Source organism: Zootoca vivipara, chromosome 1 (assembly GCF_965207765.1).
Source record: "Zootoca vivipara chromosome 1, rZooViv2.hap1.1, whole genome shotgun sequence".
Classification (NCBI taxonomy): domain Eukaryota; kingdom Metazoa; phylum Chordata; class Lepidosauria; order Squamata; family Lacertidae; genus Zootoca; species Zootoca vivipara.
The window spans coordinates 112,508,454-112,522,971 of NC_142582.1; the positions used below are offsets into that span (position 1 = coordinate 112,508,454).

The following is a 14,518-nucleotide window of genomic DNA, read 5'->3' on the forward strand; positions in this document are numbered from 1 at the left end:
ACGCTCTTTTGGGGGGGCACACTGCAACACACACAACCCGTCCTCCACCCCCAGGGAATCAAAAACATCTACGGCGGCGCCCTTTCTCCCGTTCCCATAGAAACAAGCGGGCGTCCTTTTCCCGGAGACTTCTTTTTGATAGGCTCCTGCGAATCCTTGGCTCCGCCCCCTCCCATCGGCTTCGCTCTTGCTGTTTGGTCCTCGCGGCGGCCCGTAGCGAGCCCGCTTCCGTTTCCGCCGCTTCAAGGGTCCGCTCAGTTTCCGGCGGCCGGCTGTGAGTGAGCAGAATGGTGAGTCGGGTGGGAGGCCGGTGAGTCCGGGTTTTTTCGGTCTGCGAGCGCCGCAGCTGGGCCTCCCCTGGAGAAACCGAGAGGTGGCGCGGAGGAGGAGGAGGGAGAGGTGGACCAGGATCCTGCCGCTTCCGTCTCTCTGCGTGGGCTTCGCAGATTTAATGCGGTGTCATCGCCCGTTCCCTACCCGAGGCGGGGTGGATGGCGTGCCATGGAGACGGGGGGCGGGTATCCAGAGAGCGAGGAAGAGCGGGGCTAAAGGCCTCGAGGGCCCGCTCTGGCAGCTCGCTGTCAAGAGTTAGGTTGTGGGGGCGTTGGCGCTCGTCGGGTTGTGGTGACGCCTAAAGCAGGCACCCCCAAACTCGGCCCACCAGATGTTTTGGGACAACAATTCCCATTATCCCTGACCACTGGTCCTGTTAGCTAGGGATGATGGGAGTTGTAGTCCCAAAACATCTAGAGGGCCGAGTTTGTGGGTGCCTGGGGCCTAAAGTGAGACCTGTGTGGCAACTCGTCGCATCTGCCAATGCCAGTCTCTGGTGTGGAAAACACACGCACAAACACCTGCCCATCTATCTCTACAACACAGACTTTTGTGCCCCAGAGTGGCTGGGTCAACCCAGTCAGTTGGGAGGGCTCCACCAATGAAATAATAACAATTGTTTTTGTTTGTGTTATCTCACATGCCCTATGCTGTATTCGTGCCTCACGCATGTAGGTCTCTGCGTGTGAATTGTTTTACTGGGATTTTTGTCCTGTTTAGCCCCAGTAAAGCTGTGATTCCAAGAGACTGTTGAGTCAAAGGGTAAAACTCTTTCACCACTTGGCAGATCTAAAAACAAACAAAAAAACAAAAAAACACAGCACTAGTTTTTAACTTGTAAAAGCCCACATGGTTGCTTCTCATTGGAAGGTTGGTTGTGCAGGCAGGGCAGTCGCATTGCTTTTATCGTAAGCTGCCGTAGTTGCAGCGAAAGCCCATTTACTTAGTTATGGTAGTGGAGTGATTTGAATTGAGGACATCCTGCTTTTGGCCCTTAGTGCAGTTGTATACATGCTTACCTGAAAGCAACTCCACAGAAAATTATAAAGCTTCCAAATAAACATTCCTAGGATTGGACTGCACATCACTATGCTAGTATGGTTAGCTCTCCAAACACAACTGAGAATTTTTTGTCAGTTTGGTTTTAAACTACTGCTTAAAAGCACTTCACTGTGAAGAACTTTTGTTGAAACTGAAAGTTATATTATTTTCCAGTGTTGCAGATTGTAATCTGTACTTCCAATTTCATTAAGATGCTAGAGGTTTACATCTGTTTTGCACATCTTAAGCTGCAGTCCTAAACATGCATGCAGTATGATCCTAAATATCTCAAAAGTCATTTGTGCTGAATTCATTGAGACTTACTCCCTCAAATGTGCGGATAGGATTACAACCTTACTTGGAAGCACATACTATTAAAAAGAATGGGACTTGGTACATGGTGTAAATATTTGAATATCAATATGTTTAGTACATGTTCTCCCTCCCACACACTTAGGTGTGGGTTATGTTCCAGGCCCCTGCATGCATAAATGAAATTATGTGATGTGGGGAGCACCCCCCATTTTAATAGGGAGAGCGCGCAGAGAGGAGAGAGACAGACCTGCCCTGGAAATTGCTCCAGCCACTGCCTGGCCTGCCTGCCTGAGGGGAGCTAGTGTGTGCAGCTGCAGCAGCTGGCCATGGAGGGCATGGGTTGAGAATGGCGCCCAGCAGAACTGGTGCCAGGGTGGCGGAGGCAAGGAGAAGATGCCTCCTGTGCCACTGGTCGAGGGAAAGGCAATTTATTTGTTTATGATGCAGTGACTTGCGTAAATGCGGTTCTGTGTGAGTGAGATGTGTGTAGGGGGGGCGGGAGAGGTATATTTCAAGCATGTGAAGTAGACTGACTTTTAGTATGCCACTTGATCTTCTGTTTGTTCCCATTATTAGGGTCAAAGTCAGAGTGGTGGACATGGTCCTGGAGGTGGCAAGAAGGATGACAAAGTAAGAAAATGTAAAAATGTTTATATCAGCTGTAATTCCTTGAGAAATGCACCAATACAATTTTGTTTAGAAAATCTGTTCTGTGCTGGTTGGGCAGCATTTCCTCAGGTGTGTCATTGTGTAATTGAATTGGTACTACAGTCTCCCCATTTTTTTTTGCGATGCAGATGGCTTTTATTTGCTGCATATAGATAATGCCTTAATCATAAAACATTAACAGTCACCACTGTGTTACATTGACACACAGGAAAATACTGAATTTAATAATCTAGAATTCGTTAGTACTACAGTGATTATCAAGAGTTTGTAATCAGAAACTTTTAAACACACTTTTTCACCGACATAAACTTCCTCTGTCCTTTCCATAGCAGCATTTAAATAATCTTACTAACCACATAACTAAAACATCTCATTTTGTGCTTTCTGTTGTTTGGAGCCAACTGAGTAACAGTCCTCTTGGACAAATAGTGAGCATTGTATGCGCTGATTTGTTTTGGAGGCACACCATGTTTCTCCAGCCACCTGGACCTTGATTTCTAAGGCCATACATAGTAAGATGTGAAATATTAGCTCCAGTTGCCAAGAATCACAGCAGCATGGAGGAAGAGGTATCATATCAGCCTGTTTGCTGGACTTGGAATTGTCTATAGTGGACCTCTGGAGGTCACTTAGGACACAGGAACCTGTGGCGGTAGTTTATTGATCAGAGAGCTATGTATTAATAACTTGCTTCCCAGATTTTTGCGGGTTGGAGTTGCTTCAGTGTTTCTCCTTGTACTGGTCTAGGCCAAGGGAAACATGTAGCACTCCAACTCTCATCAGCCCTATCTAGCATGACTAGTGGTCAAAGATTTTGAAAGCAGTACTGGTAGTTCAAAAATATCTGAAGGTCCACGGGTTTCCATCCCTGGTCAGCAATCATATTTCTTCATACTGCAGTGCTAACTCTTGCACAGGTTTCATTGGGGTCAGTTCTTTCACCATTCTGACTCTTTCTACCTGATTGTTGAAATAAAAAAGGATAAGAAGAAGAAGTATGAGCCTCCAGTTCCAACTCGAGTGGGGAAAAAGAAGAAGAAGACAAAGGGACCAGATGCTGCCAGCAAACTTCCACTGGGTAAGTGCAGCTGGTTTGTGCATATTTCAGGAAGGGACCATCACACAGTATGTGTTGCATATAAAAGAGCCCCAGCTCAAGCCTGGGCACCTCTGCTTATAAAGCTCAGATAGCAAGGCTGGAAGAGGCCTCTGTTTGAAACTTCAGAGAGCTATTGTCAAGCCGAGTGAAAGCTAGGTGGCTCAACGGTTTGACTTTGCATGAGGCAACCATTTATATTTGTAACATCTGCTTACTTCTGTGTCATGAAATCCAGAACTTTGAGCCTGTAGGTGTCTAGTCATTTTCAACTTTTAGAATTTATTTTATAATCTGATTAGTGTGCAAATACTGGAAGCACAGAGCAGATTTTAGCAACATTAAAACAAACTTTAACCTTGACTCTGAGGTCATTTTCAGAGACCTTTCTCTGAGGGCATTTTCAGTGGTACTGCACTGGTTGTGGAATTCCCTCTCCAGAGAGGCTTGCCTGACACCCTGTGTTATAATCCTTTTGCTTTGAAAATTAAATCTTTTAGGCTGCAGTCCTAAATTCAGTAGGACTTCCGAGTTAGACATAGTTAGAGTTGTGCTCTTAGTGCTTTTTAATACTGTTTTATATGGTTTGCTGCCCCTGGTTTTATTTCTTCTAATTTTATTGTGATTATTTGTTTTTAAAATCTCTTATGAGATTTGTGTGGGAACATTAAGATGTTGGGCAATATACTGACGTAAGTAAGTAAAGTAAATAATGAACGCATTTATCCCTCAAAAAAAGTTATTATTATTATTATCATTAGTATTGTTATTATTATTATAAAAAGCTCTTCTATCGGTGGACTCTGCCACACCTTGCTGGCATATAACCTCTCCACACAAGAGTCTCGACATGCTTACATTTGGTACTTCCTTCTCACTGCAGTTCAGAATAAGATAGCTTCCCCTGCATTCAAAGGAAAGTAGTAGCTAGGGGTAGAAAGCAGGAAACCCAGGCAAATGGTAAGAGTTTAAAAATCTCATTTAGTTGGCAATCCCAAAGAATGAAGATACCAGTGTTCTCCCCAGAGCTTCACTCACAGTATTTGAATATTTTTATTCTTTGCCTTTTTCTTTATAGTAACCCCTCATACCCAGTGCAGACTCAAACTGTTGAAGCTGGAAAGAATAAAAGATTACCTTTTGATGGAGGAAGAATTCATCAGGAACCAGGAACAGATGAAACCTTTGGAAGAAAAGCAAGAGGTATATGTTGAGAGGCAAATGATTCTCTCTGCTAACCCATCTTCAGTTATTAACTTGCTCCAGTCTGTATCTCAAGCCATTTGTTTGTATACTTTCCACCTTCTGCCTCTTCTATTCATTTAGTGAAACAGCCGTTGCCTGAGGAAATCTCGTTCCACAATAAATTGTTCAGAATCGTGAATGACCTTGCCAAGTTTCTGAAACTGTGCTTATTTTATAGAGAACAAAATGGACGTGGGTTATTTCTGCACTTTGAAAATCTAATGTAGTCCAGCTACGTTTGGAGGGCCACAGTTTTCCCTCGTCCTATTGGCTCAAGCTATGCTATGAAGCAGAATAATCATTTTTCTTTTTGAACCATAAGAGAATAAGCCCTATAGGTGTTCTCAGGTAGTGCGTTAAAGAAACTACATTGCAGGTTTATTATACCCCAGTAGCTATTGGTCTGGCAAATAAAGATTAGAAAGAAAGAAAGAAAAGAAAAGAAAACCCAATGCATCACATTTTTAGCTTGCTCTTCTATTTATGAGGTTTACAAACAAAACCATTTAAAATGGCTTGAGACTTTACATCTTACATCTTATTTTTGTTTGCAGGAAGAGAGATCAAAGGTGGATGATCTAAGAGGGACCCCAATGTCTGTAGGGACACTGGAGGAGATTATTGATGATAATCATGCTATCGTGTCTACATCAGTGGGATCAGAGCACTATGTCAGCATTCTCTCCTTTGTAGACAAGGATTTGCTGGAGCCAGGGTGTTCCGTTCTGCTTAATCATAAGGTAATTATTGTCATATTTAAAGATGAGTAGCCTGCCTCTGAAAGTGCATAACATTTATTAATATATATTTATCTTAAAAAAATTGTGCCCCACTCTGAAGCTCAAAAATCTCCCAGAGCTGCCAGGAGCAGGTAAGACAATCCTTGCATGCCAGTTTTCAATCTAAAATACATGGGACAAAAGGAAAAAAGGTTGAGGGGGAAAGAAGAAAACAAACTTGGGCACCAATATTTAAAATGGAATAGAAACAGTTCAGAGAGAGAAGGAACCCAGTTGAGCTAGTTCTCAGCCCAGCCAATGGAGTAATGCAAAGTGGCAGACAAAACCAGTTTCTTTCCATTTTTGTCGCTGGTGTTGCAGCATGGTGTAATGACGTAGCCTGAGCCATGCTTAATTGAATGTGTGCTTTTGATTGTGTAGCAAACCTGCCCTGTTGACCAATAGTGCTGCAGCAATTTGGCAGCAGCGTCTGAAATTCAGTTGACATTTTCATTGAAGTTACTGCTGGAATGCTATAGTTCAGGCACGTCCAACAGGTAGATCGTGATCTACCGGTAGATCACTGGATGTCTGTAGTAGATCACTGCTAGATCACTGGCACCCCAAAAAAAGCTCACCCAAAATTTTCCTCCTCCCTAAAAAAAGCTGAACAACTATGACCTGAAGCCCTAAACAAAAATGGGCCTCCCTCCCTCCTAAAAGAAGCTCAACAAGTTTGACCTAAACCCCCCAAAACAGGGCTTCCCTTCCTTTAAAAAACCTCAACAGCTTTGACCTGAACCCCCCAAAAGGGGGTAGATCACTCCCAGTTTTTAACTCTGTGTGTAGATCACAGTCTCTTGGGAGTTGGCCACCGTTGCGGGTTGTACCTGTGCGTAGCTTATATCACACTATTCTTGCATGCATTTGTATTTGTAGACATGTTTAGGGCCCAATGTGCAGCAACCAAAACCTTGACTCAGTAGCTTGTGTTACTTTTGTTTGCTGTTGACTCTTCCGAGTGAGTCAGAGAACTTTATTGCTTGTGTGCTGCTTATGTATTCTGTTACTGTAACTGGCGGCTGGTGTTTCTCCCCCCCCCCCATATGGCATTTGTTTTATTTGATTCCCCTCTTCTTTTTCTATGGTACAATGTATTTATGCACCCTTTGGGTGACAAGCGACCAATAAGTTCATTATAAATAAATAAACAAACAAACTTGGGCTGTGGTGTAGAGGAGATCTGCCAGATAGCACTGTACTTTGGAGCAGGCAGAAGCAGTAGAAGTCGCTGCTGATTTGGGGTGGTCCTGGGCCTCCTTTTCTGGTGGTGATTTTGGCAAAGCGAGCTGGCCCACCAGACCTATGTCAATGACATTTATGCTTTGCCTCATTGCTAGTGATGAGACAAACACTCAGAAAAACGTGCCGTTTCTCTCCAACCCAGACCCAAGTAACTTGCATGCTGTGTTATTTATTGGTGCTGCTGCCTGTTTTGATTAGGTCCACGCTGTGATAGGAGTCCTCATGGATGACACAGATCCTTTAGTGACAGTGATGAAGGTGGAGAAAGCCCCTCAAGAGACATATGCAGATATTGGAGGCTTAGATAACCAGATTCAAGAAATTAAGGTATTTATGCTTTCAGCACTGATGAAAGGAGCTGCCAGAATGTTTGATTACGTCACAATTTTTAAAAAAGTAATTAAAAAAAAGCCATGCCGGTATTTACTTGATTCTGTTACTCAGCATCTATTGCTGGAACTTCAATTGTATTTTGCTTAGCGGTCAGGTAATGGTCTGTCTTGATGGTGCCACATGTCCCTGCGGCTTGAGCGTGTGATTGTAGTGCTTAGGCTCCAGTCCACTACAATTCTCTTCCTTTAGAAATGAAGCAACCTCCTGTACTGTTTTTCAGTGTTTGTTGAAAAATCATCTTTTCATGTCCCAAGCCTTTCAAAACGACTCTATTTTATTTCTGCAGTTTTTAATTCTTGTTCATTTTTTAAAAAAACTGTTTACAGTCATACCTTGTTTTGCGGCCGGGATCCATTCCAGAACCCCGGCCACTAGCCAAAAAGGACACAGGGCAAAGTGTTGCATCTCTGCGCATGTGCACAGAGCTGTTTGTGCCAATGCACGAAGCACGATTTAGCACTTATGCGCATACATGAGCAGCAAACCCAGAAGTAGCCCGTTCCAGTACTTCCGCGTTTGCCGCGGACATTCACCGGAATGGACGCTAGGCAAGGCAGACGTTCGCGGAGGTATTACTTTATATGATCTGTACTATTGGAGGTTTTTAAGCAGAGGCTTGACAGGCATATGTCAAGAATGCTTTGATGCTGTGTCCTGCTTGGCAGGGGGTTGGACTGGATGGCCCTTGTGGTCTCTTCCAACTCTAAGATTCTATGTTTTATATTCTGTTCCTGTACACATGAGTATTCTCTGAATGTAGAGCAGTTCATAAATCCTAAAATAAATAATACTGTAAACTTTTACCTGTTAACGTTGACACCAGTGTTAAAAGACCTGCACTGGCTTGCTCTTTGCTACTGGACAAGGTTCACAGTTCTTGTGCAAAGACCTGAATAGCTGAGGCCCAAGAAACCTCAAGGACTGCCTTAAGTCCCAAGTATTCTCTGAATGTAGAGCAGATCCTCCATGGACCAGATGCACAGCTTATGCCAGGGAGAAGTTGTGCCTTTCAGGTGCCTGGTTAAAACCACCCTATTTCAGGAGGCCTTTGCCTCATGAAAGCTTCTCTGGTGTTTTAATTTTTGAGATTTTAAATGTTTGAAATTTAATTTACGTTTTAAGTTTTTGTATATTGTAGTATTTCATGTTTCTATCATTGTAAGCCACTTTGAGACCCAGATGATGCTGAAAAGCATTCATGTAGGTATGTATTACAGCACCTAGCAAAGAAATTGTGCACTTTAATCCTATAAGAGAAATTAGGCTTTCAGAGAATTGCCCGGGACTATCTAAACTGAGTGATGCTTCAAATCTCTGTTTCTCGGGGCTCTTGTTTCTCAGCTTGACACTTCAGCTCCTGCATCACACTGGGGTCTGTCGGAAACATTGGAGTTGCTGGCATTTGTTGCTTTAAAATACTCAGTGTTAACATTCACTTTTGAAAATTCTAATTTTGATCATTAATTCACTGCCCAGTGTGATTTTTTTTTCCAGCTAGGAAGAGCTAATATACAGATAGATATGTTGTTGCTTCTTCTATAGGAGTCTGTGGAGCTCCCTTTGACCCATCCTGAATATTATGAAGAAATGGGTATCAAGCCACCCAAAGGAGTCATTCTGTATGGACCACCTGGCACAGGTACTGCTCTTCTGTCATTCTGGTTCTATATGTCTCCAAATGTTGACACTCCAGGCTGCACCTCATGATTGATACACAGCTCATAGCCCGGGGGCTGGAGCAATAGGGTCTTGCTACTATCCCTGACATTGTTCTTTATAACAGTGTGGTCCTGAAATGTGGGGTATGATAAGCTAATATTTACCCATGAGGTGCTGCTGAAAATGCTATCTTCTTTGGAGGCTAGATTGGCTCCACAAGGCACAGTGCCTTTGCTGCTGCAGTGCTACTTGTCTACTTGTCCCCCAGGAAGCATTAGTTCAAGTTGTAGGAACCTTTTTGAAGTACTTCCAAGGCTGTAGCTGGAATTGTAAGATTGCCTAACCTCGGAAGTTAATCTCTCATAGACAATATGGGTACCTTGTGGATAGTTCCAAACTGCATGCATGCATAGCAGTGTAATGCAGAGTAGTCACTGTGTCTGCAAGCTCTAAATTCACTGTGTTTTGGAAATCAAACAGGTAAAACATTACTAGCTAAAGCAGTGGCAAACCAAACCTCTGCCACCTTCTTGAGAGTGGTTGGTTCTGAACTTATACAGAAGTACCTTGGAGATGGTCCAAAGCTTGTTCGAGAACTGTTTCGAGTGGCTGAGGAGCATGCCCCGTCAATCGTCTTCATCGATGAAATCGATGCTATAGGTACCAAAAGGTAGGACATTGTTGTCGCTTTAATGTGCAATTCTGTGAATTGGTTTCATTTTTTCCTTTCTTTCCAGTCAATCAATGACAGGAGTTGGTGGGATACAGGAGCTGTGTTGCATTCTGCCCTCCCCAAAGGTTACTTTCCTTTTGCTCACAGGTGTTTTTGCTACACAGCCAATCCTTGTTTTGTGTGAGGGTTCCGTTCTGGACCCCTGCACCCATTGGTAGAGCACATGTAAGCTAACTTCTGATGTAATATAGGTGCCAGAGCACTCTCGGACTATGCCATTTGTATAATTTGTAAGGCCTATTGTAATAACTACTGGAGGCTAAAGCAGTCACTTAACATTTCAAAGGAAGACCAGATAGAAGTTGCTGAAATGCAGTTGTGTTAAACAGGACAAATTATGCATGTGAAATCTGATGGTATTGTAAAAGCACCTGTTCCCCATCTTGAAGGCTTTTTGTGCTATTTCAGCTGAGGGCAGGGGGAACGAGAAGGGGCAGAAAAAACTTGCAGTTATGTGATGCCAAGCAAGCAAGTAAGTTCAAGCAAAGCAATGCCATTTGTAGATCAGCTTTGAGTCCCGCCTCTTACCCATCCAGCAGAATGCGGTATCTCATCCGCCGAGTTTAGAAATTAAAAAAAAAAGAGTTTGGGGGAGATCTCTGTGTAGCCATTGCTTGTGCCATAACTTATTTGCCTGTGATTGCTCAGTGATTTTATTTAGAGATAAAGGGAAATGTGGTATTCTGTGGAGACTGCTGCATGCAACTTACTTTGATGTTATTCTCTCTCCTCCAAAGATACGATTCAAATTCGGGGGGCGAAAGGGAAATCCAACGAACAATGCTGGAGCTGCTGAACCAATTAGATGGGTTTGACTCGCGTGGAGATGTAAAGGTGATCATGGCCACTAACAGAATAGAAACACTGGATCCAGCTTTAATCAGGCCAGGTGATCATTGTGTTGCAAATTATTTCCACTTGTTTTTTGCATTTGACTACTGACTGTGTTGCAGTTTCTCAATAAGCTAAGTGCTTCCTTATGTAGCTTACTCTTTATTGATGTTATTACTGGACATGACAGTTTTATCCAAGCAAAAATTGGGCAAGTTCCTCTCCCTTAGTGGCTCATTATCTAGATATAGAACCCGGGGAGAGGGAGGCGTGAAAAATTAGGGATGTGAGCAGTTACAGTTCTGCATGCTAGATCCCAGGGTATGGTCTGAAGACAAATAATACAACCAACTTGTTGGAGCTAAGCAAATCAGGGTGTGGTCAGTACCTAGATGGGAGATGGTCTGGAAATCCTCTACATTAAGTTCCATGGAAGAAAGGCAGGATATAAATGTAAAAGAAATGTGTAGTCTATGAAATTTAACCTCTCGGGGATGCTTATCACCATTAGTCAGGGGGAACATATTAGCTGTGGAGTAGAAAGTGCCAAAAATGGTTTATGCTTATTTGCTTTTCAAATGGCATGCTATCATGTCCAGGTTAAACTGTTTTTTAAAGAAGAAAACTGTTTAGTCGCAGTGTGAAGCCACTTCCCAAGGAAATACTTCCATCTCAGTAAAAATCTATGCCTGGTTGTTGTTTTTCAATCCCCAGGACGTATCGATAGGAAGATTGAATTCCCTCTGCCCGACGAGAAAACAAAGAAGCGTATCTTCCAGATTCATACCAGCAGAATGACTTTGGCAGATGATGTCACACTGGATGAGCTGATTATGGCTAAAGACGATCTTTCTGGTGCAGATATTAAGGTAAGATGCTTGATAACCAATTAAAGTTTCTCCTCTTAACAGTGAATCATCTCAGCCTCCTTTCCTCATATGTTTCATCTCTTCTCACAAGCATCATTATTTTATCAGATTTTAGAGGAACTGTTACCTGATCACTCTTGATTTTGAAAGGGTTGGGTTTTTTTAAAATATGAAATGGCATCTTCCGTTTTGCCTGATAACAAATGTTCGTGTCATGGAAGTATTTCCCATGTTGGTCAGCTATTTTGCCTCCTCCTGAGGTAGAAAGTCATTGATATATGGAAGTGGGCCTGTCTTTGGTAGGCGCTGTGGTTAAACCACTGAGCCTAGGGCTTGCTGATCAGAAGGTCGGCGGTTCGAATCCCTGTGACGGGGTGAGCTCCCGTTGCTTGGTCCCAGCTCCTGCCAACCTAGCAGTTCGAAAGCACGTCAAAATGCAAGTAGATAAATAGGAACCGCTACAGCGGGAAGGTAAACAGTGTTTCCATGTGCTGCTCTGGTTTGCCAGAAGCGGCTTTGTCATGCTGGCCACATGACCTGGAAGCTATACGCCGGCTCCCTCGGCCAATAATGCGAGATGAGCGCGCAACCCCAGAGTCGGTCATGACTGGATCTAATGGTCAGGGGTCCTTTACCTGTCTTTGGTATGAGGGGCCGAAACTCATGGAACAAGGGTAAGAAATGCTTGAATGTTTTGCCAAATATTTTGCTAGAAGTTTGTAGGAATCAGTGACACTTGGAGAATGCCTTTTGCAGGGAAGGAGGGAGCAGCTAAGGCCTTGCTTTCATCGTTATCCATCTCAAGTGTTCAAGTTAAAATGATAGAACTTTAAAATCACAATACGATAAATGCAACTGATAATCAAAAGGGCCCCATTAATTAATTCCTAACATTAACCACCAGAAAAGGTTTGAGTGTGTTTCAAGAGGCATGCTTTAACAAGAGCTGAAATATTGCCAGCATTGGCATGGGTTGGGGGAATTGATAGGAAGGGGACTAACCCTGAATGCAGCAAAACTAAGAGGACCTCTGCAGTTGAGCATGATTCTCAGACAGGGAACTACAGAGACACTTGCTCATATGCCTTGATAAGAGATGAGTTGCAGAGTTGAAAACAGGCTCTGGCCTGTTTTGCTTCCTTGTCTTTCACTGGTAGGTGCACCATGACTGACTCACAAGATCTCCATTTTCTTGCTTAAACCTAATGACACTTCATTATAAAAACTTCAATTTTGGCATTTCATTCAAATGCTGAAAAGATTCGCTGGGCTCTGCTTCTGTGAGAGCAGAGTATGGAGAGGGAAAGAACCAAGCAGTATGTAATGATTACTGTGTTTTACAGTCCAATTGCCTTTTTGTTTAGTTAAACTATGAACCACCCTTAACAGACGTATGCCCCAATCTTGTGCAGGTTTATTTAAAAGTAAGTCTGAACCAGTGCTGTGCTGCTTACTCCTAAGTAAGTATGCATAGGACTGCTGCCCTAGCTGGACAATATTGCAAGTATTGCTTACTGAAAATTCTTTTTTCACTGCATTGAATAAAAGCGAGATTCATAATTTTCTAACCAGAGGCTTCCATCTCTGGCAGGCTATTTGCACAGAAGCTGGCTTGATGGCTCTGCGGGAACGGAGAATGAAAGTAACAAATGAAGACTTCAAAAAATCAAAAGAGAATGTTCTTTACAAGAAACAAGAAGGCACCCCAGAGGGCCTCTATCTGTAACTTTTTACCTTTTGTTTGTTTCTCCTGGGGCAAGAGAAATGATTGGAACCTTCCTTTTGGAATACAAGAAAAGCATGAGAAATTAATGCCTTGGGCAGAAAGAAAAAGCTTTTGCTGCTTGAAGCATTGTTTAAGTGAATTCCTCTACATTGTAGTTTTAAACACTTTATTTGCCATTAAAACCTTGGTTTCCAAATGGATTGGAATGAATGGGTTAGGATTTTAAGCAATGATGGTTTCTTATGTGTATCTCGGCCAAACCGATTGACTCCATAACTTTTCCATGGCTGGTTGTTACATTTAGACCTGGGTGCAACTAGAAGTAAATAGCTAAAGTAACAAATATGAATCTCCAGAATTTCAGGTGTTAAGTTTTTTGCTGTCATAGGACAGGCACTTATGGGGAAATCCCCAAGTCGAGCCATAAACCCAATCTAGGTGGGGATGCACAAAAAGGCGATTGAGGAAAGATACAGCACTAAATGTACAAAAAGAGAGGGGCAGATAAAACTGTAAAAGAGAAAGGGAGGATAAAAGCTGAAGAAATGGGTACTTAAGTGTAGTAATTGCAACAGAAAAAAACACTAGCAAGAGAATCTGAAGGAAATTCGATAATAAAAAAAACAAGGCTTGGAGGCTACCACTGTAGTGGAAAGAACTGAGTGGGGGAAAAGGAGCCATGTCCCTTAAGGGTGGTTGTGGGAAGCCTGCCAAAACTCCAGCCTAGCTGCGCAGACATTTATATGATTGCACAGCGACTGAGAAAGAATGCCGAAATAATGTTGAAAAACATTTTGCTGGGAATGCTTTCAAAAGCCCACATTATTGGAAAATCCATCCAGATAAGCAGTTAGACAACGTGTGGTAACAGATGCTCAGTGGAAATGAGATGGACTAGAAGAAGCAAAAATGACTTGGAAGGCTGAACAGAACCCTGCATCTTTCATCAATTCCTGCCTGGCTCCAAGAACATGCCAAATTCACAAAATGTTAATATGGATTGAGGGTCAGATGTCACGGCCAAGGCTGTCTGTGGGTAAAGGGCAGTCAGAGTCTAAATAACTCTGTCGATCACAGAGACATAAACATAACTTCCATGGTCAAACCACTGTTGGAATTCCAGGCTTTGGGGTCCTACAGAGATTCTCCAGGTTGGGTTGTGCATTCATGGAGCGAGGGAACTTAACCCACAGCTGTTGTTGGCATCTAGGTATGGGGAGAGTTCCTACAGGTAACAAGCCTCCAGGCACTTATTTCCTCCTGAGAAAGCAAAAAGCAGCACCAAAACTGAAAGGGGTTTGAATTGTGTTTATGTATATGTGTATTAGTCAAAACAACTGGGGGCGTATTTTACCTCTCTGCTGCACTACAAGGCGCATCATTAACTGCTAGCAGATTCCCTCTACTTCTGAATTATGAAGCATGTGTTCTGAGCCTGAGGGGGTTTCTCATGGCTTCGGTGAACAATTTAAACCACGTCGAAAGCAAATTGCTCTTGTATTATCTCAAGCTGAACAAGACAGGCTGTGACAATGCTAAGCGCTAGAAATAGATGTTGCTAGAGGAGTATAATCACAAAGAGGA

The 14,518-nt window shown here is 42.9% G+C and overlaps 1 protein-coding gene across 1 annotated transcript; it reads left to right on the plus strand.

Annotated features, from left to right (window-relative positions):
- The first annotated feature begins 239 nt into the window (after positions 1-239).
- On the plus strand, positions 240-13,134 carry PSMC1 (proteasome 26S subunit, ATPase 1). The gene is made up of 11 exons (XM_035101899.3): positions 240-290; positions 2,266-2,319; positions 3,340-3,436; positions 4,533-4,657; positions 5,254-5,439; positions 6,922-7,050; positions 8,659-8,755; positions 9,256-9,445; positions 10,246-10,397; positions 11,054-11,208; positions 12,800-13,134. Exons 1-11 carry the CDS (start codon positions 288-290, stop codon positions 12,932-12,934), a joined length of 1,323 nt encoding a protein of 440 aa, XP_034957790.1. The 5' UTR covers positions 240-287; the 3' UTR covers positions 12,935-13,134.
- The last annotated feature ends 1,384 nt before the right edge of the window (positions 13,135-14,518 follow it).

Coding starts and splice junctions, on each gene's coding strand:
- PSMC1 (XM_035101899.3), top strand. Junction 4,658..5,253: donor CTTTGGAAGAAAAGCAAGAG/GTATATGTTGAG, acceptor TTTTGTTTGCAG/GAAGAGAGATCAAAGGTGGA. Junction 8,756..9,255: donor GTATGGACCACCTGGCACAG/GTACTGCTCTTC, acceptor GAAATCAAACAG/GTAAAACATTACTAGCTAAA.